This window comes from Lepidochelys olivacea (genome assembly GCF_965140295.1).
Source record: "Lepidochelys olivacea isolate rLepOli2 genome assembly, chromosome: 2".
In the NCBI taxonomy this organism is placed as follows: domain Eukaryota; kingdom Metazoa; phylum Chordata; order Testudines; family Cheloniidae; genus Lepidochelys; species Lepidochelys olivacea.
In genome coordinates, this window is record NC_140412.1 from 10,094,371 (window position 1) to 10,119,743 (window position 25,373).

The following is a 25,373-nucleotide window of genomic DNA, read 5'->3' on the forward strand; positions in this document are numbered from 1 at the left end:
CTGACCGCTATTCCTACCTGCATGCCTCCAGCTTTCACCCTGACCACACCACACGATCCATCGTCTACAGCCAAGCTCTGCGATACAACCGCATTTGCTCCAACCCCTCAGACAGAGACAAACACCTACAAGATCTCTGTCAAGCTTTCTTACAACTACAATACCCACCTGCAGAAGTAAAGAAACAGATTGATAGAGCCAGAAGAGTTCCCAGAAGTTACCTACTACAGGACAGGCCTAACAAAGAAAATAACAGAACGCCACTAGCCGTCACCTTCAGCCCCCAACTAAAACCCCTCCAACGCATTATTAAGGATCTACAACCTATCCTAAAGGATGACCCAACACTCTCACAAATCTTGGGAGACAGGCCAGTCCTTGCCTACAGACAGCCCCGCAACCTGAAGCAAATACTCACCAACAACCACATACCACACAACAGAACCACTAACCCAGGAACTTATCCTTGCAACAAAGCCCGTTGCCAATTGTGCCCACATATCTATTCAGGGGACACCATCACAGGGCCTAATAACATCAGCCACACTATCAGAGGCTCGTTCACCTGCACATCCACCAATGTGATATATGCCATCATGTGCCAGCAATGCCCCTCTGCCATGTACATTGGTCAAACTGGACAGTCTCTACGTAAAAGAATAAATGGACACAAATCAGATGTCAAGAATTATAACATTCATAAACCAGTCGGAGAACACTTCAATCTCTCTGGTCACGCGATTACAGACATGAAGGTCGCTATCTTAAAACAAAAAAACTTCAAATCCAGACTCCAGCGAGAAACCGCTGAATTGGAATTCATTTGCAAATTGGATACTATTAATTTAGGCTTAAATAGAGACTGGGAGTGGCTAAGTCATTATGCAAGGTAGCCTGTTTCCTCTTGTTTTTTCCTACCCTCCCCCCCCCCGCCCAGATGTTCTGGTTTAACTTGGATTTAAACTTGAAGAGTGGTCAGTTTGGATGAGCTATTACCAGCAGGAGAGTGAGTTTGTGTGTGTATGGGGGTGGGGGGGATGTGAGAAAACCTGGATTTGTGCAGGAAATAGCCCAACTTGATTGTCATGCACATTGTGTAAAGAGTTGTCATTTTGGATGGGCTATCACCAGCAGGAGAGTGAATTTGTGTGGGGGGGTGGAGGGTGAGAAAACCTGGATTTGTGCTGGAAATGGCCCACCTGATAATCACTTTAGATAAGCTATTACCAGCAGGACAGTGGGGTGGGAGGAGGTATTGTTTCATATTCTCTGTGTATATATAAAGTCTGCTGCAGTTTCCACGATATGCATCTGATGAAGTGAGCTGTAGCTCACGAAAGCTTATGCTCTAATAAATTGGTTAGTCTCTAAGGTGCCACAAGTACTCCTTTTCTTTCTCCCCATACAGGGATCAAATCCCGTACCTCCCGTTCGGTCCATGCTGGAGCTCTTTTGCGATTCTGGGACTCCATCATGGTCACCTCTGCTGATGAGCTCTGCATGGTCACCTGCAGCTTGCCACGCTGGCCAAAGAGGAAATGAGATTCAAAAGTTCGTGGTTCTTTTCCTGTCTACCTGGCCAGTGCATCTGAGTTGAGAGCGCTGTCCAGAGCGGTCACAATGGAGCACTCTGGGATAGCTCCCGGAGGCCAATACCGTCCAATTGTGTCCACAGTACCCCAAATTCTAGCCGGCAAGGCCGATTTAAGCGCTAATCCACTTGTCAGGGGTGGAGTAAGGAAATCGATTTTAAGAGCCCTTAAAGTCTAAATAAAAGGCTTCATCGTGTGGACGGGTGCAGGTTTACATCGATTTAATGCTGCTAAATTCGACCTAAAGTCCTAGTGTAGACCAGGGCTAAGAGGAACTGTGAAAGTGGGGATTTAGGAAGTGACACTGAACTACAGGAAGTGAGAAGTCAGTAGAGCTCATGAAAACATGGGGAAAGGAGGAGAAATTAAGGACCAGGGCAGAGGAAAGGTGCCAGAGGATAAACTGCAGCTACGATGGAGATTAAATTGAGAGGAGAGAGTTGTGGAGTTGAAGTCTGCTGCTCTGCCAGGGCTGAGCAATGTGAAGCAGCCAGTAGGGGGAAAGATCTCTCTTGCAGCTCCAGAATTGATAACCTTTGGCTGCTGGCAGATCAGCAATTGACTGAGGAGTCGCCCTTCAGCTGCACAAGGGTCCCTAGAGCTGCTTTGCACTCCACAAAGACAATGCCAGCCAGCCAATGCCAGTCATTAAGGTTGCTGATTTCCTTACAGTGACACAATCTCGGCCAATTAGAGAAGATCATGTTTCAAAACTCATTCCCATGAACTTGCAAAAACAAGCCATTTCCCTGTTGGCTCTTTGTGTGTGTGCTGTTGCTGCTCTCTTCTGGATACCTTCCAGATTAGCTTTTGAAGCTGAGGGCCATGTTAGTTCTATACTCTGGAGCCAATGTTATAGTGACACCGTGTTCCACTTTATTTTGATGAAGTCTACTGCTTTGTGAAGAAAATACTTTTCTTCTCTTGCATCTGAAATAGCACTGATTATAAGCTACACGTGCACACCACGTGCCCGAAGCCAGAGAATTTGAAAGTAGTCTGTCTGTCCACACATGCACCCTGGCTCACCTCATGCCTTCAACCAAGGAGGTAAAAGTCAGGGCGGACCAACAATCTCTCCAGTTCCTTCTCACCGCCACATGATCTGGGTTGGAACCTTTAGTGTCTGCAGCTTTGGCTTCATTCTAAAAAATAAGAATCATCTAGTTTGTAAATAATTTAACAATTTTAATAGTTTGTACCATTTAGCATTAGATCAGTGGTTCTCAACGCCAATCCGCCGCTTGTTCAGGGAAAGCCCCAGCACCCCGGACTGGTTTGTTTACCTGCCGTGTCCGTAGGTTCATCCGATTGCGGCTCCCACTGGCCGCGGTTCGCTGCTCCAGGCCAATGGGGGCTGCGGGAAGCGGCAAGGGCCAAGGGATGTACTGGCTGCCCTTCCCGCAGCCCCCATTGGCCTGGAGCGGCAAACCACGGCCAGTGGGAGCTGCAATCAGCCGAACCTGCGGATGCGGCAGGTAAACAAACCAGTCTGGTGCGCCGGGACTTTCCCTGAACAAGCGGTGGACCGGCTTTAAGAACCACTGTATTAGATTATTCTCCCGAGGGGACCCTCTCTTCCCCCCATACCCTGTTTAGGTAGCAAGCTACACCCTGGACTTTGAGCTTCAAATTCTGTGCTTCCTGCCTGCAATCCTTCTCAGTCAATGATGACCACCAGCGCTGCCTGTACTGCCTTGGGGAATCTCACATTGCGGCAAGATGCAGTATCTGCCCATCGTTCCCCAGCCATACTGAAGAAGGGCAGGAATTTCATCTCTGCAAATACTTAATGGAGAAGACCATAAGGCCCCAGTCAGACCCAGGCCAGGGAACCCCTCTGTGTGTCAGCCTGATTCAGCAAGGAATGTACCTCCTGTTGTAACATCTGACTCTGGTGTGGGGAATCTGCCCGCACAAACCTCATGGTGGAGTGTTGTCAGGAAGGTAAGATGCACTGTCATAAGCATGAGACTAAGTGTTCCTCAAAGTCCACTTCAGAGAAATCAAACTAATCCAGCCAATGCGTATCTAGGCTTAAGTACCGAAGACAAGGGGAAGCAGCGAATTTCTGGAGAAGGATCTAGAAATCACAATGGCATTAAAAAGGCAAAAAGAAAAACAACAGGGCAGTCTGCAAAATATCTTCGATTTCTATATACAACTGTAAGGAGTATGAACTGGAAGTCGTGAAATTATGAAGAAAATTATGACTTAATTGGCATAACAGAGACTTGGTGGGACAACTCCCAGGATTGGCGTACCAGCATTGAAGGATCTAACTTCTTCCGAAAGGATAGGTATGGGGAAAAAGGAGGAGGTGTTGCGCTGGACGTCAAGAATGTATACACTTTTTCCGAGGTCCGAGGGGAAGTGAGCGACAGACCTATTGGGAGTCTCTGAGGGAGAATAACAAGGGAAAAAAACTATAGAGATGTTACAATGGGGGGGTCTATTAAAGACCACCAAATCAGAAAGAAGAAGTGGATGAGTCATTCTACAAGCATTTAACAAGATTAGTTATCACGCGTGAGCTAGTATTAGTGCGGGGTTTTAACTTCCCTGATATCTGCTGGAAGACTGTAGCAGCAAAACATAATATGTCCTGTAAATTCTTAGCATGTGTAGGGGAGAGCTTTCTGTTTCAACAACTAGCAGGTCCTCCATTTTGGATCTGGTTTTGACCAACAGGGATGAATTAGTTGTGAACGTAAAGGTGGTTGGAAACTTGGGAGGAAGTGATTGTGATCTGATAGAATTCAAGATCCTTTGGAAAGGAGGACATGAGGACAGCAAAACCAGGACACTGGACTTCAGAAAGGTAGATGTCAGTGGACTCAGAGAAATAGTAGGCAAGGTCCAATGGAAAAACCAATGAGGAAGAAAAGGAGTCAAAGGGAACTGGCAGTTCTTAAAAGATGTAATAGTAGAGCTATTCCGACACAGAGGTAAGATGAGAAAAGCTACAGGAGGCCAATGTGGCTGCACAAGTTGCTTTTTAGCTATCTAAAAACCAAAAGGGATACACTCAGGAAGTGGAAGGAGGGACATGTCACCAAAGAAGTATACATGGGAATAGCATGAGCGTGTACCGATCAAATCAGGAAGGCCAAGGCAAAGAATGAGTTACAGCTGGCAAGAAATGTTAGAGACAACAAGAAGGGGTTCTTCAAATGTGTCAGACAAAAAAGAAGGATCAAGGACGGTATGGGTCCGCTGCTCAGTAGAGAAGGTGAGCTGGTAACCGAAGATGATACGAAGGCACAGCTGCTCAATACCTACTTTGCTTCAGTCTTGTCAGAAAAAATAACGTGATCAGATGACTAGCAAAGTTACCATAGACAATAAAGGGGAAGTGATGCAGATAAGTAAAGAACACTTCAGAAATCTTTGGACTAATTTGAATGTATTAAATCAGCGGGCCCTGATGCTATTCACCTGACGGTACTGAAGGAATTAGCTGAAGAAATCTCAGAGCCACTGGCAATAATATTTACAAACTTATGGATGAGAGGAGAGGTCCTAGAAGACTGGAGAAGGGCTAATGCAGTGCCCGTCTTTGAAAAGGGGGAAAAGGAGGAGTTGAGGAATTATAGACCAGTCAGCCTGACTTCAATACCTGGGAAGCTAGTAGAGCAATGTATAAAACATTCAGCTGGAGAATACCTGGAGGATGAAGGGGTGATCACTAGCAGCGAGCATGGATTTACTAAGACCAAATCACACTAAACCAGCTTGATTCCTTCTTTGACAGGGTAACTGATTTGTTGGATAGCGGGAATGCAGTGGACATAATATTCCTGCAAAAAGAACAGGAGTACTTGTGGCACCTTAGAGACTAACAGATTTATTTGAGCATAAGCTTTCGTGGACTACAGTTCACTTCATAGGATGCATGCAGTGGAAAATACAGTAGGACGATTTTATATGCACAGAGAACATGAAACAATATGTGTTACCATACACACTATAACGAGAGTGATCAGTTAAGGTGAGCTATTACCAGCAGGAGAGAAAAAAAACCTTTTGTAGTGATAATCAAGATGGGCCATTTCCAGCAGTTGACAAGAACGTGTGAGGAACAGTGTGGGGGGGGGGAAATAAACATGGGGAAATAGTTTTACTTTGTGTAATGACACATCCACTCCCAGTCTTTATTCAAGCCTAATTTAATGGTGTCCAGTTTGCAAATTAATTCCAATTCAGCAGTCTCTCATTGGAGTCTGTTTTTGAAGTTTTTTTGTTGTAATATTGTGACTTTTAGGTCTGTAATCTAGTGACCAGAGAGATTGAAGTGTTCTCCGGCTGGTTTTTGAATGTTATAATTCTTGACGTCTGATTTGTGTCCATTTATTCTTTTACGTAAAGACTGTCCGGTTTGGCCAATGTACAGGGCAGAGGGGCATTGCTGGCACATGATGGCATATGTCACATCAGCCACACTATCAGAGACTCATTCACCTGAACATCTACCAATGTGATATATGCCATCATGTGCCGTCAGTGCCCCTCTGCCATGTACATTGGCCAAACCGGACAGTCTCTACGTAAAAGAATAAATGGACTCAAATCAGACGTCAAGAATTATAACATGTACATACCAGCAAGATTGCCGCCATCATCCCCAGCTGAAGCAGTGACTTCTACATCCCCCGCCCCCCAACCTCCCAATGACTAGAGCCCTGCATGGATACAAAATTTATATCCACATCTGCAGATATAAATTTGGTATCCACACAGGGCTCTACCAATAACTTCAGGTAGTTCCAGAACTGTCTCTGCAGAGTTGTTGGAGAGCTTGAGATCCTAGCACAAACTTGTAGACATCTTGCACACTTCCGGATCCAAAAGAATAGCTTTCCCCATTAATGAAGCCACACTGGAGCCAGCTAGGACAATTGCCACCTGCACTCCTACCCCCAAAGGGGTGAGGAAGCTTTATTATGTGCGGGCTAAGGGTGTGGAATTTTTGTTTTTTCACTCTGCTCCCACTTCACTGGTGGTCCATGCCATTTCTGAAAGAGCTAGACGACGACATCCCTGGTCTTCTCCTGCTGACAAAGAGGGCAAACACTTGGATCTGCTGGGAAGAGAAATCTTCTCCATCATCCAGCCTCCAGTTCAGGATAGCCAGTTACCAGGTGCTACTGTCTAAATACCATTTCCTAAACTATACCAAGTTTTCAGAGTTTACTGACAGCCTTCCGCAACAAGACAGCACATTTTGAAACTCTGATAGACGAGGGCAAACTGATAGTGAGGACTGACCTCCAATCTGCAGTTGTTACATAGGCTTTCTCTTTCTCCCTGGACAGGACCATCATTCTGGATGCATCCCTATTAGGTGGGTCAGCCCACATGAACAGTCACACAGCACAGGGTGTTTGGACATCTTGAGAGGCCAGGATGCGTATCAATATCGTGGAGTTGTGAGCAGTACAGAAAGCATATGAGTCCTTTCTTCAATTCATCCATTCTCACCATGTCCTTACAATGTCCGACAATGTTACACAACTGTCTCCAATAGTAGAAAGGACTCTATTAGAAAATGTTATCTAGCTAAATGGAAGCACTTCTCTTCTTGGGCACAACAAAGAGGCATTCTTCCTGAGACTACAGATATTCCTCTCATCTTGGACTATATCCTATCTTTGAAGACATCAGGTTTGTCCATCAGCTCCTTGAGAGTCCACTTGGCAGTGATCAGCACATACCATCCACCTTCTCAGGGCTACTCAGTCTTCACACATCCACTGACTGATAGATTCTGGAAAGGCCTAATCAAACTTTCCCTCCTACACAGAAGCCTACTCCCCAGTGGGACCTGAACCTTGTTCTCTCAATACTCAGAAGACCTTTAGCTACTTGCTCCATGTCCCTCCTTTCTATTAAGGTTGTTTTTCTTGTAGCCATCACCTCAGCGAGAAGGGTCTGTTAACTTGGAGTGATAGTGACAGATCCTCCGTACATTGTATTCCGTAAGGATAAGGTTTCTTTACATCTACACCCCAAATTCACCCCTAAAGTAGTTTCAGAATTTCACCTTAACCAATCCATTGCTTACCTATGTTCTTCCCAAAACCCCACGTTTCCACAGAGGAACCAAGACTTCACTCCCTCGATGTTCGGCAGGCCTTGGTTTTCTACCTACAGAGAACAAAACCAAGGCTGTTTGTCACCGTAGCAGAAAGAGTCAGGGCACACCATCGCCACCCAGAGAATCTCCAAATGGTTCTCTGGCTGTATTCTACTCTATCAGCTTTCGAACCTCCCCCCACATCCTCCATATGGGATAAGAGCTCATTACACCAGGAGGATACAGTATATCTGTACACATTTATTTAAGAAAGTATGTACTTTACCATACATTTATTCAGATTCTTAATTTTTCCATTTTTTATTATGTCAGAAATTGGTGAATGATGTATTTCTTATTTACGAGAGGATTATTTAGTTACTCCGGATTTCTGTCATGCTCTATTTGGATAGAAATTGGAATTCAATTAGAATGCAAAGAGCAGCATTTTTTAAAATGGTTTAAAACTACCTTAAATGCAGGATGTATAAGAAAAATGTTTTTTATGAAAACATGATTTGCATTTAAAAATGACTTATTAAACAAAGGAAGTATTATCTGTAGTTAGTGAATTTAACTCATTGTTTCTGGTCGCCGTGGCCAGGATCCTCAAACTAATTAAATAAACTGAAGAAAATAGTCTTTCTGGACCTGCAGAGGAGGCTACTGCTGTCAAAAAACTGGATTAGCCCTTCAAAAAACGATGGGTCCAGGTGCTTAGCAAGTCAGTGGTTTGACTTCTGTTAAAAACTTTGGCAGCAAACATGTACTTTTTGAATATTATTTTTATTTAATTTAAATCATTTCAGTAGATTATAATAACTTTAGGGCATTGGTTGTCATAATTTCAAATGTAATTTGAAATGTTTAGTTTTTGAAGTATTTAATTCAAATTTCAAAAATCAGATTTAAATACAAATCTGAGTTTTAAAAAAAAATTTTAAATCATTGATTTTTATCTACCCCACTAAACTGTGTTTTCCTTTAAAGACCTCCATTAGGAATGATCCCCTTGGGAAACAGGAATAAAATGAGGGCAGGGTAGAGAATATGGTGACATACATTTGAGAAAGTGCTTCTTGTATTTGTTGAGTTTGTCATCTAGATGCTACACTGACAAATTTCTTAGAAAGAGAGAAGTTGCCATTAAAATGTCAGCATTTATCATCAGTTTCCACACAGTGATATCTGAGATACTAGAATTACTTTTTTTTCTTAAGTAAAAGAAAACCGTGCAGGATCTCAGATAACTCTTGTGTGGAAACTATTGGTAACTGTTTTCTTTTTAGTGAGATGTTCCAGAAACGGGCTCTTTGTAAGTAAAGTTAAATTTATTTCTCAAGTTAAGTAAACCATTTAATAAATGTAAATCACGCATCTAAACCTTCCTAGAAAAATGTTAAGTTTGATGGCATTGCCTTAAGAAATGGCTGGGAAATTATATGAATAGAAATGCATCTGTCCTTACTGTGGCTAAAAATATGTGTAGTTTGGGAAAATATGCCTAGATCTGACTTTCCTGACCTTCTCTGACGTCTAACTAACTGCTCAGAGTACTCAAGCAGCTGTACTGAGAGAAGGTCAAAAATATCTCTTGATTTACTCCATCTATGGGTTGGTCTTCCCATTGTAAAAACAAAGACGTTTTTGTGAGTTATTTATACTCTCTGCTTTCAGCAGTTTAAAACTTCCCAGTGGCATTTCCATTTTATATTCATTTTTTCTAGTGGGGAGTCCAGGCATCCAAGTGCGAGCTCTATTTCATGTGATCAGTCTTTAGCTAGAATGGTCCCAGGATGTTTTGGTAAGGGGGTCGACGCCTCTTTATGACAAGGACTAAGAAATATCTCACTGGACTGAGTTGGGGTCGTGAGGCAAGAGGCTTAGCCTATGTTATGAAAAACACGTCATTTATGTCTATGTGTGGCATTCCCACTCCATCTTTTTGGACTTAGTAAATGTCCGTTACTCAGATAGCAAGATGATGAACGTGACACATAGCTAGACAGGCAGACAAGATGAGAATGTTAGATTCCCTTTTTGGAGTTAGGAGCTGGGTGTTCCACAACATTAAACCTGTGGCACAAATTTTTGACATCATCCATGTCTAAATGTCTGATATGTCTCCATTCCATTTGCTAGTATTAGAGAATCAGCCCACTGACTCAAAGGCTCTGTTACAAACCTCTTCAAGTATATTACACACAAAGCATTCACTTTTTTAACTTGGAGACATGGCACGTGTCTTGAAAAATCATCATCTGCTATTCATGGTTATGGGTGCATAGAGACTGATTTCTCAAGCTGCTCAGCGGTGTATCCAGCATCTGAAATATGAACCTGGCCCTAAACACAAAGCTACTGGTGGTTTTTGATAGTTTCAGGAAAGGATTTTTTTTTTTTTTACGTTGTGATGTCCTTGTGCTTCATGAAGGAAGAAGGGAATAGGAGGATTGTCTCGCTACATTCCATCTGTTGGGCTACCCTAGCTTGAGTTTTCCTTCTGCAACAGTTGTATCAGAATTGCTATTAACAAGTTCTTTATCAGATTTTCCAAAGTATATTTTGTTCTGACATTTGTGTGTTTTATTTCAGCAGCGATGGATTGAAATAGCAGCAGCATATTTTAAATCCACTTCTGTTGCTGTTAGACTAGATTAGGTATTTTCTGTTTTTGGCTGAAAGAGAAAAGGCAGAGTTTTAGTGTCCAGTCAAGCAGAATTTATTTTTGAAATGAGCAAGAAAGTTCCCAAATTAGAATGGACTACTGCAACTGATCTCATCCTCTGCATGTGTAATTCTGAGTGGTTTTTAGTGGACTAAACCAGGAGATTAAAAACTTTGAATGAGCTTCCTTATTAGAAACTGAACAGTGGTAAACACAGGGGAATTGCTCCTTTACAAGATTGATTAGTTTGTCATTCTGGAGAGGTTGATACGAAAACAGTCAGACCTACTCAGAACCCTGAAGAATCTATGTAGCATGCAGCTCTAGCAAATTTTTAACTCCTATATGAAAGCTGCATTCTAAGTATTTTTAAAATGGCAAATATCCAAGATTAATAATCCACATAGCAGAACGGGGAGGAGGCTACTGTGGAGGCAGCAGTATTATGTTGAACTTCAAATAGTCTGTGATAGTCAGAACAGTGGTAAGTAGCAAGCTAGTTTTACAAGTGTTTTGTATTTTGATGAAATTGTATCTTTTGGCCTGAATAGTAAGAGTCTGAGTAAATGCCATCACATTTCTGTTTGGCTGAATTAGTCTGTTAAATGTGTTCCTAGTTAAGTTGAAATGTAATAAGTCATAGTATTTAAGATTTTCTTTTTTTAATTTGTTAATAGAACTGAAAGATTTTCATGCTTCCATAAAGATTATATCTGCAGTTTGTTTTATACCTTTGCAGAGATGCAATAGAATATTTCCATATGAAAAATAAATGTTTGCAAGTATGTGCTTGATTAATTGCCTCTTGGGATTTCTCAGTATAATTATGCCTTGTGCCACTAGATCAAAAGAAATGTTCACATGTGAAAAACTCTTCTACAGGATCACCCATAATTTTCTAAAAATGTCTTTCGTTACCATATGTCTTTGCAGATCAAGATTGTTGTGTTTCAGTTGCTAATTTTGCAAAGGTATTTTCCCCTAGTATTAGTTTTATGAAACCATACCAGCCCTCTCCCTATTTAAAAGCAGCCTTATTTGTCTTGTATATTCCTGTCAGTCTGTGGGCTAGGATCTATTAATCTGGGAGTTTGAAAGAAATTTGGAGATAGCGTCTATTAGACACTGAACCAGAATATTACTTATCTTCAGTGTAACTTTTATTTTCTCCTTAGTACAATACTGGAGGAAGAGAAGCTGCAGCAAGAAGAACGAATGAGAATGGAATCAAGGCGACAAGTCACAGTGTCCTGGGATTCAGGAGGATCAGATGAAGCCCCTCCCAAGGTAGCCAACTTTTTTTTAACACATACTTTACATTCAACAATATTATGATTTTAGTTCATTAACCTGTTAAATATTGTTCAATGATGAGAGAAGCCAGATGGCTCCCTTCTCATACCCTGTTTGGTGATCTGTTGCTAATGATGACACTTAACTAATTTTACGCTATTTTAGATGGATTTCACTTTAAGGACCCAGCTTTCCATAGGCTGAGTTAGTACAGCTGATTTGTATTGCAGTTTTGTGGTGTTGGGTCAGACTGTTAGCCAATATTGTACAAACCTTTCTCTTGTTTCTCTCTTTTCTCATGGTCATGTAACTTGAAAAAGACTAGAATGGTTTGCCATTAAATTGTTTCGCCTAGGGCTAAACATTTTCCCCCTTTCTTTCTGTCTATGTTATTTCTTGTAAATTAATAGCTAGTAAGATCCCTGACAATCATAAAGTAAAGTTTATACCATAATAGTGAGTGGATAGAAATGAGTTCATTACATTTTTACCTTATTCTGAAGAGACTGTTACGATTTCTCTCTGAAGGTTTCCCTTTTATAGTTTAAAGGATCCTTAAGTATTATTATTTTTTTTTTTTTTGTATTTTCATTGGTTGGTCTATCTGTTATCCATCTGGACACCACTGCCGTGCAGTCTTGAAGTCAAATCCTGCAAGGTGCTGAGTAGCCCCAAAGTCCACTATCGTCCGTGTCTCCTCATTGGAGCCATTGAGCACAAATGTTTTGACTAGCTTCTCCTTGAGTTCAGACTTTCATCATCATCCCAGTGCCAAATATTGGCTGTGTCTTAACCAGCTACTTGACCATGAAAACCTGAAGCCAGCAGCTGCTGTTTCTGCCACATGCATCCATAAACAGTCCTGGCAAAAGATGGGGTCTTTTTTTTTTTTTAAACCATCTTCAGCTTGTTGGCTGAGAGAGTTGTGAGCCCCACTTCTGCACTTTAATAGGGTCAACAGGACAAGAAACATAGCCCATGGAAAAATGATTTGAACTTTTTGTTCTAAAATTAATTCAAAATACCCCATTGACCTATTTAATCAACTAAGATTGGGGGAAGGTCTACAGTTAAAACACTGCTGCAGCTCTTAAGTGAAGATGTTCCTATGAGAGCTCTCCCATTGGCATAGTTAATCCACCTCCCCAAAAGATGGTAGTTGTGTTGACAGTAGAAGCCCTCCTGTTGACGTACTGCTATCTACACAGGGGGTTACAGTCAGGGGTGTGGATTTTTTACCCCTCTGAGTGACATAGTTATACTGACATAGGTCTGTAATGTAGACCTGGCCTAACTGTCATGATTTAGTGCTTAAATAGTCAGTAATATATACATTGGCAAAGGAAATAAATTGCATGACCCATAATAACAATGGTGGTTAATAATTTAAAAGATTGTTTGATGAAGAGATTAAATTTTGCCTTCTAAGGCTTAATCTGAGTGGACTAAATGCTTTTTTTTAATGTAATGAATGAAGAATTACAACTGTTAGAAAAGCACATCATTAACGCCTTTGAGAACAGTGATTTTATGAGCTTTGGGACCTGATCAAGTATGCTGATTTTGAAATCTGATACCCACGGTATTGTGCATCATTTTCTATTTGAGGGGTTTAGATCATTTTTGTTCCTGTTCAAGTTATTCTCTTTATATATGTGGCATTATATATGTCGCTCTAGCAATATCTCCACCATTTGGTGGCCACAGATAAACAGATTCCAGCAAAATCATACACTCTTAGATGCCAATAAAGAATAGCAAGCTTCTTTTCACGTTACAGTGTATAATATTACCCTCTGAAATCTTTCACTTTTTCATGATTGACCAGACGATGTACAGTTACAGGAAGTGTTGCAACTAATCCTAAAGAGGAAAGGGATCAGTTATCTAATAGCCAGCCAAGGGGTTTTGTGGCCACTTGCTAGGTGCCAGCTATAGTTAATGCTGCTGTCCGTTCTAATGGGAGACATTTCTAGCTGCTTCGCTGGATTGGACATTAACAATTAGAGCTCAGGGAGTCTCTCAGGATAATTTCTGTGAATATTCATTCCAATAAATAATTCAGTTTGCTTTACCTGTGTTTAGACTTTTCTGTGCTTTACCTGTACTTTAGACCACTATCCTAGCAAAGGAGTTAACTGTCAGGAGCATTCGCCAAAATACATGGGAAGTGTTGGCAAATACTGGCAGGAAGCCGATTGTGAACTTGGAAACGTGAGCATTCACATCTGAGACCTGATTTTAATTATTATGCTTTAATAGTGTGTCCTCTCAGAACCAACCCATAGTTCGGGTTATTGGATATTCACAATCAGCTACTCTCAAAGAACCTACAGAACAAGAGTTATTAATAGAAATTGTTCAGCAAATAATTTTGAATATTAAATGTGAGACTAGCCTAAACTGTTTGCGAACAGAAAAAGAGGCAAAATTCATTGAATGAATTATTCACTCAACTCTGTTATGTTTCCTACAATCCTTTTTGCTTACATTTTGAAGCTTGCTTTCATGAAGCATCTCGTGTAAGTTTAGCAGTATGAGAAAATTTGCCTTTCCTGAAAATAAATTACTTTGATTGTTGTATTTTATTTATATGATTGTTCTCTTTAAAAAGTGCACTCTTTTATATTTATAGCCCAGCAGACCTGGTTATCCCAGTCCAAGATCCAGTGAAGGGTTTTATCCTAGTCCACAGCATATGGTACCGCCCAATCATTACCAGGTAAAATATTATCTTTGTGCCTGCTGTTTTAAAATAGTTTATCATCCACTTGCATGTAGTGGGTGTCTTTCTCATGTGTGCACCAGTTTGAGTTCATTGAGTTCAATAGACTCCACTGAGTTCAATAGACATACTTCTGATTTACACCAGTGTAAGACCAGAATTGAGTCTGGTAGGTTGATTCCAAATGGCAAGCAAGTCAACTGTTTGTCTGACTCTCCAGTCAATTAAAACTACAGTAATAAACTTTTTCTCATATTTATCAAGGAAGTTCAGTGTTCATGTAACATGCATGTGACAATTTACACTTGGCTAACAAAGTCACTTGCATGTCAAAATAGGATTAAGTGGTCTGATTACCTTGGCCTTGTTCATGCTGTGTTCTCCAGTGAGTTCTTAGAAGCATTTCAAGTTCTCTCAAGTTGATAGCCCTCTCCAAATGTTAACGCATAGTATACTTGCCTGTTTAACTTTGGTCTTGTACCATCAAAGTAAATTTAAAGCATCTTCTGCCATGGAGCTGTTTCAGAATTTTTAGATTTGCTCAAAGCTGCAGAGCACCCTGACTGAAGCAGCATTTTTTAAAATGAGCACACTTCAGTCTCATTAAAATTTCTTTGATTTTTCTATAGAGAAGGAATTTTGTCAGGCCATCCTGCAGCTATGATAATTACGTGCTGTCACTCAGGATTTAAGCTTGTAACATACACTAGGGGGTACATTTTTAGCATAGTTTATAGGGAGATATGTGCACAATTCCTGTTAACATTAATGAGAGCTGTGTGTGTAATTCCTTATGTTGAAAATGTACTGATGGATATGTTTTTGTTCATTAAGGGATTTTGATGTCCTCTGCTACTAGGATTAAAACATAACTTTTAACACTAGTTGTGGACACTAGTTCTAACCCAATAAACGTGGTTTGTTAAAGCAGTATTTGAGAGTACGTCATATTTTAGCTTGAATTGCTGACTCTTCTTCTGGTTCTCTACATTTTCTTTTTTTCTTTTTCTTTTTTTTTTTTTCATTGACTTAATATCCTGCCATGAGGCATTTATTATGCTCTCTGTTTTGGATACATGAGGGAGAATCATCAAACATAGAGGAGCTTAACTGGGGGCCTTAATACGATTATCAAGCATTTTCTTTTTATAGGTCTCTGGCTATCCTGGTTCTCATGGGATACCAGCCATGGCAGGCAGCATTTATCCTGGCCAGGCATCTCTTTTGGATCAAGCAGATTCCTGGAACCATCGGCCTCAGGAAATATCAATGTGGCCCCCCACCATGGAGGTAATGTGAATTTTCACAAAGTTTATTGCACATTGTACAGTACTTGCATTATAAAGCTTTTTTTAAAAATTGCAACTGCAACTCTGGAGTTTAATCTAGGGAAACTAAGTCAATTTTCCTGGGAGTTTTAAAATGGTTTGATTAATGAAGGAAGGGAATGTTATTTATCAATAAAAACAGCGGAGTGGGAATCATGACTGGAGTCTATTCATGGTTCTACCACTGGTTTCTTACATGAGCTTAGACAAGCTGTGGTGCACTTATACCTGAGTTCACCCATTGTTAAAATGGGGGTATTAGTACTTACCCTCCTTTTTGGGGGTGTTGAGACTAAATTAATGGTTATAAAATTCTTTGAGTTCCTCAGACAAAGTGCACCACAAAAGAGCAAAGTTGTTATTACTTATTATTAAAGGAGAAAAGTTCATGCTAAATAAAATACATATTAATTCATCATCCATTAAAAAAATATATAGTGCCTGGGATACCTAGTGCACTTTATGAATCCAAGGTTTCTCCATGATCACAGCATACCTCTCAGCATCCCAACGCCACTAAGTGCCACACAGATTGCCAAACTCTTTCCCGAACCCTTCCCTCCCCTTCATCCTTTTAATTCTTTTTCATTCCCCTTCCAACATTCCATCCTTTTCCCTTCCTTTCTCCCTGCAGTCCCTTCATCTCTCCTTCTTTTCCCTATCTCTTCATGGTAGTGATCCTCATGCAGCTTCCATCTTACTAAGTCTGTTTGCTCCTTGTGGTGGTGCTTTTCTCTCTCTACCTGTAATGCATGAGCAGAACTGAGAAGTGGGATATGCTGCTAAATACAGGACAGCAGAGACGTGTCATGCAAAGAAACCCATATTTGTTCTTTTCTTTGCCCAAGAGAGCACTAGGTCGACTTGATCATGTGTTCTGCCTATACTGTACTGGTTGTTACCTTCACGATATATAGTTGGTGTTGTAGGATTCCTCTATGAGGTTGGAATGGCTAGTTAATGATGAAAATGTTTCTTCCATTCTTACACAGGTAGAGTAATACCCTAAATCCCCCAACTAGTCAATAAGAACAATAGAATCGGGCCCTATATGTGCTAAGGTAGGGGTGAAGGAGAAGGCAGTATAAGAACATGATGTGTTTTGTGCATATTCATCACTAATACATTACAGCTGAGTTTTTCTCAGGAATGTATGGGGGTTGGGTGACCAAATCCCATTGAATTTCAATTGGAGTTGGGCACCTAACTCCCTTTGGCTCCTATGAAGACCCCTCCCTACGTTTCTTGTGGTTAGTGCTTTAAAGAACCACTTTAAGGGGACAGTGTCAGGTCCGTTAGGCCCAAAATTTAGATTCTGTAGAACAAGAAGTTTACAAAATCTATTAGAAATATTCCCATGATATTTTTAAAAAGTGTCAGTAAAAACAGGTGAGGAGGAGGGTTTGTTTGGATAGAAACATTGTCCTACAGTGCTAGCAACCCAGACGTTGTGCTAGTGCCCAAGACCCAGAGAGTAATACTGAGAAATCTGTTTTCATCATGCAAGCTTAGTGAAAAGAGAAAAAAAAAGCACATCAAAATTCTTGAAAAGTAAAATAGATTTCAAAAATTCATTCCGTTCCAATAATAGTAAGCAGGGCAAACTAAATGTTTACAACTGGAATGTGTCCTTTTTGATGTGCTACTTTAATACTTTAGTAGAGCTGAGAACCATGCTTGACTCGGACTATAGGTTTTGGGTTTTCTAAATCCCTTCTCTTATAATACAAGAGTTTTCACAACTGTGTATAAAAACTATTGAGTCCCATGACATTCTGCCATGGTAGGCAAATGGCAACCCTTGAGCTTTCCCTCTTAGGATTCTGGCACTTTGGACATGCGAGGAATGGGACAGGTCCTACCAACACATCTAATGGAGGAGAGATTGATACGACAGCAACAAGAAATGGAGGAAGATCAGCGCTGGCTTGAAAAAGAGGAGAGATTCCTGGTAATACATTGCAGAGTACCACTAATCTCAGTAGCAGTCAACAATTAAAGCTTATTAAAATTAATAGTTTCTGTGTAACAGGAATATTAATTGAACAGATAAGTTACTACTGAAACTTAACTGGCATTTATTTGAGCCATCCTAGTCCTCAATTAATACCACAATATATGCGTCTCAACTGTCTATTTTAAATACAAACTTCTGTCTGTTCCACACAAACATGATGTGATTCATTACCATCAGTTATTGACATCTGAAATATTGACTTTTTAAACTGATAACTGAAATGAAAAGTTTTGCTAGGCAAACAAATCCAGTTTTTAAAACTTCTTGAGCAGCTGTTTTTCTTGTGGTCCATATCTGGATCTTCATCACACATTTGTTTTCCACAGTCAGGCCTCTATAGATTATGAAGGGTGGTGCAAAATGATACTGTGTGGGCATCCAGATTTGCTTCTGAGCAAGTAGAGCAGAGAGATTTCTAAATCTTTTCCAATCCCTAGGAAAAGAGACAATCTCACATTTATCAGGCAACCCTGTCTCTTGAAAGAATTGTCCAATTTTCTGCTCAAGGAAATTGATGGGAGGGCGTAATTTAAAAAAAAAAAAAAAAAAAAAGGCAGGAATTGGGGAGAGTAATTTCTTTGATTTCCTAATCTCTGCAGATGAATCATCCCTTTTCTCTTCTTGCCAAGGTCATAGTCTTGCTTTCTGGGGTGGAACCAAGGTCTTCAGGGAGAATCAAAATTCTAGTTTCCCAAACATCTATATTAGCAGCAAAACACAGACTCAGAGTTCAAGTTCTGTGTTCAGATGCTTACTCTTCAGACCAACAGCTACTGGGAGTGTTACAAAGACAGCACAGTCAGACCACAGGATGAGGAACAGTGCTCTGTTCTGTTCTATATGGGTTTTTATGCCATGCTTACCGCTTGCCATGATCACCTTTCATTAGTGCATTAAGCATCATGACTAATATCAGTCATGTGTTTTTTCATTCTTTCCCCAGGGGGAGAAGTGTGCACAGTGGAATGTTTTGTTTTAGAATTTTTTTAGTGTACACATGTTGCTGTATGTTTGTCACAAAAGGCAAAGGCAAAGAAGTGCAAGTTGCACTTAGAGTGGAAGGCAGTGAGGTTTATGATAGCCCTTAGTTCCTGTGGGAGTCTGTTGTACTGTCCTGAACTGGCCCTCAAGAAAACTGGCCCTTGCACAGATGAGCTTTACCCTCATTGCAGAAAGTTCCATTGTGCCAAAGGGACAAATTTATCGACCACAATTGTCTTCGTGGAGCTTTAGGTGATCTTGTAGTTTCTCTGGGCCCAGGCCACTGAGTGCTTTGAAGAAAACAACTGAGACCTTGAATTTGGCTCAGTATTCTATGAGAAGCAAGTATAGGGGAATGGAATACAGGTTTGATGTGTTCAGTGTTGCTGAGGAGACATGGTACAGCTTCTGTACCAGTTAGTTTCCTAATTGCTGAAGATTTAGAATCATAGCATATTAGGGTTGGAAGAGACCTCAGGAGGTCATCTAGTCCAATCGCCTGCTCAAAGCAGGACCAACATCAACTAAATCATCCCAGCCAGGGCTTTGTCAAGCTGGGCCTCAAAAACCTCTAAGGCTGGAGATTCCATCACCTCTCTAGGTAACCAATTCCAGTGCTTCAACACCCTCCTAGTGAAATAGTGTTTCCAACCTAGACCTCCCTCACTCTAACTTGAGACCACTGCTTCTTGTTCTGTCATCTGCCACCACTGAGAACAGCCAAGCTCCATCCTCTTTGAAACCCCCCTTCAGGTAATTGAAGGCTGCTATCAAATCCCCCCTCGCTCTTCCCTTCTGCAGACTAAATAACCCCAGTTCCCTCAGCCTCTCCTCATAAGTCATGTGCCCCAGCCCCCTAATCATGTTCCTTGCCCTCCGCTGGACTCTCTCCAATTTGTCCACATCCCTTCTGTAGTGGGGGGACAAAAACTGGACGCAATACTCCAGGTGTGGCCTCACCAGTGCTGAATAGAGGGGAATAATCACTTCCCTCGATCTGCTGGCAATGCTCCTACTAATACAGCACAATATGCCATTGGCCTTCTTGGCAATGAGGGCACACTGTTGACTCATATCCAGCCTCTCATCCACTATAATCCCCAGGTCCTTTTCTGCAACTGCTGCTTAGCCAGTCGGTTCCCAGCCTGTAGGAATGCATGGGATTCTTCCTTCCTAAGTGCAGGACTCTGCACTTGTCCTTGTTGAACCTCATCAGATTTCTTTTGGCCCAATCCTCCAATTTGTGTAGGTCACTCTGGACCCTATCCCTACCCTCCATCGTATCTACCTCTCCCCCCAGCTTAGTGTCATCTGCGAACTTGCTGAGGGTGCAATTAATCCCATCATCCAGATCATTAATAAAGATGTTGAACAAAACCGGCCGCAGGACTGACCCCGGGGCACTCAGCTTGATACCAGCTGCCAAGTAGACATCGACCTGTTGATCACTACCTGTTGAGCCCAGCAATCTAGACAGCTTTCTATCCATCTTATAGTCCATTCATCCAATCCATACTTTTTTAACTTACTGGCAAGAATACTGTGGGAGACCATATCAAAAGCTTTGGTAAACTCAAGATATATCACATCCACTGCTTTCCCCATATCCACAGAGCCAGTTACCTCATCATAGAAGGCAATCAGGTTGATCAGGCATGACTTGTCCTTGGTGAATCCATGTTGACTGTTCCTGATCACCTTCCTCTCCAAGTGCTTCAAAATGGATTCCTTGAGGACCTGCTCCATGATTTTGCTGGGGACTGAAGTGAGGCTGACTGATCTGTAGTTCCCGGGTTCTCTTTTTTCCCTTTTTTAAATATGGGCATTATATTTGCCTTTTTCCAATCATCCGGGACCTCCCATGATCGCCACGAATTTTCAGAGATAATGGTCAATGGCTCTGCAATAACATCAGCCAACTCCCTCAGCACCCTTGGATGCATTAGATCTGGACCCATGAACAGCTTTTCTAAATAGTCCTTAACCTGTTCTTTAACCACTGAGGGCTGCTCACCTACTCCCCATGCTGTGTTGCCCGGTGCAGCAGTCTGGGAGCTGCCCTTGTCTGTGAAGACCGAGGCAAAAAAGCATTGAGTACTTCATCTTTTTCCACATCATCTGTCACTATGTTGCCTCCCCGATTCAGTAAGGGTCCCACACTTGCTCTGACCACCTTCTTGTTGCTAACATACCTGTAGAAACCCTTCTTGTTACCCTTCACATCCCTTGCTAGCTGCAACTCCAGTTGTCCCTTAGCCTTCTTGATTACACCCCTGCATGCTCTAGCAATATTTTTGTATTCCTCCCTAGTCATCTGTCCAAATTTCCACTTCTTATAAGCTTCCTTTTTGAGTTTAAACTCACCGAAGCTTTCATTGTTAAGCCAGGCTGGTTGCCTGCCATGTTTGCTATTCTTTCTGCACTTCGGGATAGTTGTTCCTGCATCCTCAATAAGGCTTCTTTAAAATACAGTCAGCTCTCCTGGACTCCTTGCCCCCTTATATTAGCCTCCCATGGGATCCTGCCCATCAGTTCCTCAAGGGAGTCTAAGTCTGCTTTTCTGAAGTCCAGGGTCCGTATTTTGCTACTCTCCTTTCTTCCTTTTTTCGAAATCCTGAACTCAACCATCTCATACCCAGCTGTATCACCTTGCTGTAATGCAGCTCAGAACTGACAAAGGCATGAATAACTGAGGCCAGGTCATCATTTGCCAAGCTGGCATGGAGTCTCCTAGCCAACTGGATATGGTAGAAAGCATTGCTTACCAATGTTGCTATATGAGAGTTTAGCATCAGGGAAGAAAGTGAGAATTTAGCTACAGACTGATGGACCAATTGCAGATTTGGACCCGCTACCAAAGGAGATTGCACAGTGGCTGCGAACACTTCAGAATGCTTTCCTCAGCATACCATCATCACCTCTGTCTTGCCTAGATTCAGTTTCAACCAGCTGTTGTTCATCCATGAGCTGATCTCATCCAATTACTGGTGATAGCACTATGGTTGTATGTGGTGAAGAACAGGTAGAGCGGTGTGTCATGTTCATATTACAGGCACTTGAATCCATGTCATCTGACCAGTTCAACTAGTGGCTGCATGCAGATTTTGAATAGGGTTGGAGAGACAAGTGAAACTTGTGGGCCTCCTCGTGAAGCAACGCAGTAGATGTGCAGTGTCCCATCACTACTCTTTGGGTTCATCTCTCCAAGAAGGACTTAAATCATTTTAGTGTATTATCTTCGACCCTTGCGACCTCTTTCAGGCAAGACAGCTGTCTTATTGTAAACTGGATCAGATACTGCAGAGAAGTCCAGAAGAATAAGAATGGATGTCTGCCTTCTGTCTATTGGCAGCAGATCATCCATCGGTGCCACTAAATCAATACAGTTTCATGTCCTGGCCTGAATCCAGATTGTGCCAGCCCCAGGATATTAGTTTTGGTTAGATAAGATTGAAGATGGCTTTTGACTAACTTCTCTTACCAGCTTACTCAGGAAAAGAAGGTTTGATACTGAAGTATTTGGCTAGAATTTATGTATCCAGGGTGGGTTTCTTTAGTGTTGGTTGGACTTTTGCATGTTTGAAGGAGGAAGAGAAGGGTCCTTCCCTGAATGAGGTGTTGGCTGTTTTGGTCATGAGTGGCACCAGTTGCTCATGACTATCTCTTTCAAGCCAGGAAGGGTTTGGATAGGATTCACAAGTCTTGGGTCAAGACTTCTTTAGAGTATTCAGAACTTCTTGATGAGTGAATGTACTGAACTTGAGGAATTCAAGCAAACTATGGGCTGCAGACAGGGCAGATTGAGTTTTTTGGGAAGCCTTCCCAAATGTGCATGATCTTTTCAGTGAAGTAGGATGATAGTTCTTTATAGCTCTAGATACTCAATTCAAATACAGGATCTGGATACTCAGACTGGATACTCAGAGTGTACCACTCTGGATAATTCCATGGGATGGGATTTGGCAGCATCAATGAAGACTGATAGGAAGGTTCTCTTAGCCTGTAATATAGCTTCAGCATCAGCTTGGAGGAAATTGTTATTTTTCAGTCTGCCTTTGTCAGCCTTTGTTTTCCACCATTGGCACTCAGGTGACACTCCAGCAAAATTAGAAGTCGTGTTGACAGGCTCTGGGAGCAGCTACGTTGTACATTCCTCAGATTGGCCAGATGTGAACTCTTCGATGGATACAAAGGGGGGAAATGGAGAGTCACACACAAAATTCCAAAATCTCATCTTGGATGATTATTTTTGTTTTTCTTGAGCAAATGATGGGGGAAAGGATGCTTCCCTCACCTTTGGCTCTTCTCCTGCTTATATTTTCTTTGTATGTATTCTGATCAGAGACTTCAAGGCGTATTTTTGGATGCCAGTTACAGATTTGATGGAGATTTATATATTGCTAGGTATTACAAGCTAACATTTTATTAGCATAATGTATTCAAATCCGTAGTATGTTGTCAAAGGAAATGGTTTACTTAACAACCAGGCACTTCTTGAAAATGAGATTTCATTCTCCAGGTTTATTCCTGGGGAAATTATGGTGGAGGACAGGTTACTAGCACATGTCTCTATTGGACCATAGTCATAGATATGAAAAGGTTAAAAGCTTCTTTGTATCTACATTTTTTTTTATGAACTTCCCTGTTAAATCCAGACTGCCTCACATCCATCAGGAGAAATTTGTTTTTAGATGCTCTCACCTTTCCTTTGAATTCTGTCTCGCTGGCCAAGAAGATTGCTTTTGGTGTGTCTTATATGATGTCTTCAGCTGTCCTCACAATAGGCCCAATCTGCAGAGCTTATAGGTGCATATTTCCTGAAGATGTCACAAGAGTCTTGCATGTGTAAGGATGCAAGATCAGATTCAATGTGAGGTTTGTTCTGAACATCCTTCATGGTCTGGTGAGAAATCACTTGTCTCTTCACCAGCATTTCCCATCTGTGCTCCTGTTGCTTCTCATAAAGAAGAGCAGAGTTCATTATTTTCTCAAATCTATTGCTGAGTCCCACATATGCTCTGGTAAAAATACTTTTCCATCGAGAAAACGTTAGGACTATGAGTTGGGAGAAAATCTCTACAGAAACATGATTCTCCTCCTGCATGATGCACCTAAAATTAGGAAACTTTCAGGGGATTATTCTGTGGGTAGAGGATAGATGTGTCAGAGCCTGATTTCAGTCTCCACTTAGACTGGTTTTGAACGAGTGTAACTCAGTTGACTTTAATGAAGTTATTCCCAATTTGCACTGGTGTGAGGTCAGAATCAGGTCTGTTTACAGAGGCAGTCAGCATACCCCAGGCTCCTAAAACATGCATTGCTTCTGCCACAGAGAATCAAGTTTCTCAGGAAAACGGAAATTTACCAATTGCCTATTATAATCTATTGAGCATTAAGAAGAGAGGCCATACTGAGGATGGCACTAGTGCAACCACTGCTTACCAGGAAGAACACTGATTTGCTCATAGACTCAGAATTTTCTGTTCTTTCTGCAACAGGAGACTGTAGCTCCAAACACAACAGCACAAAAATCCTTAACACTGAATATATTATGCTATGATTATTGTTAACAAGAACAGTGCAAACAAGGAATGAAATTGGAATGGCATCGAAATGTAAGTTACTGCATGGGCAGAGGAGAAATTATCTGTGAAAGTAGCTTTCATAAAACTGATTTACTATGCAAAGCTAGTTAATACTGACAGACTGAAATTCTGTTTGCGTGTGTCAGTATTAACTGGTTGGTATTAACTGAATTCAGTATTCTGAAATCCTGCTTATAAAAAAGAAAATAATAAACAAATCTCCCAAGGAAAGCCATCAGCTAAAACTGCTTCAGTCAGTATAGAAGCAAGGTTAGATAGGATAAAGAACTGTTAGAAACTTCAAGCTCAGAGACACAGAAAACTCTACCTGCTGGTAGACAGGAAGTGAATTAGGAAGTCACGTATTTGGCTAGGACACCTCCTTAGTACAGGCCTGACATCAGGGGTTTTTTTCCTGTCTGCATCTGCTGGTAGGTAGATCATATTACACACTGTCTGGGCTGGCATCTTTATTGCACTATGAGGAATTAAATTAGCAGTAAGACATTTTCTTTCAGATTGTCTTGGCAAAAGTGAGTAAAATGTAAATGTTTGGAGATCAGTGTCTCACAGTGCTGTGGAACTGAAAGACAATGGACAAAAATTTACAGTCCTTTGTATTACAGAATTGTGTGGAGCACCAATCAAGGAACAGCTTGCTATTGTATTAAGTATAGTACAGACAAGTAAAAAAAGAGTCTCTAAACCTGTCAGCTAGCAATCTAGAGATGGGATAATAGTATGTTATGCATAACAAGCAGAAGTCTATCATTTACTTATTTCATCCTTCAGATGTTCTATTAGACAGAACAAGAGTCTGCCAGGTAGGAGTTCTGGATTCTAGTCTCTCACTGATTGTGATTTTTACCTAGGGTGACCAGATGTCCCAATATTAGGGGCTTTGTCTTATATAGGCAACTTATAACTGCCACTAACACCCCCATCCCGATTTTTCCACAATTGCTATCTGGTCACCCGATTTTTACCATATCACTTAACTTTAATTTCCCCATCTCTAATAAAAGGATATTGACCTAACTCTCATTGGGGTTGTGAGGCCTTCTTGAAGTTTGTAAAGCCCCATGAGATCATCAAATTAAAATGATTA

General features: G+C 41.2%; 1 protein-coding gene across 10 annotated transcripts in view; it reads left to right on the plus strand.

Annotated features, from left to right (window-relative positions):
• Nucleotides 1-25,373, plus strand: part of PTK2 (protein tyrosine kinase 2) — a 384,113-nt gene that overhangs the window by 332,782 nt on the left and 25,958 nt on the right. For 8 of the 10 annotated variants that reach the window (XM_084620432.1, XM_084620429.1, XM_084620430.1 and 5 more), the window contains 4 exons: nucleotides 11,512-11,623; nucleotides 14,265-14,351; nucleotides 15,507-15,644; nucleotides 17,502-17,633. In XM_084620432.1, the coding sequence (XP_084476558.1) occupies nucleotides 11,512-11,623; nucleotides 14,265-14,351; nucleotides 15,507-15,644; nucleotides 17,502-17,633 (469 nt within the window). Of the gene's footprint in view, nucleotides 1-10,693; nucleotides 10,821-11,511; nucleotides 11,624-14,264; nucleotides 14,352-15,506; nucleotides 15,645-17,501; nucleotides 17,634-25,373 lie in introns of those variants that run through there. The other 2 variants (XM_084620424.1, XM_084620428.1) reach the window with 2 other exon arrangements.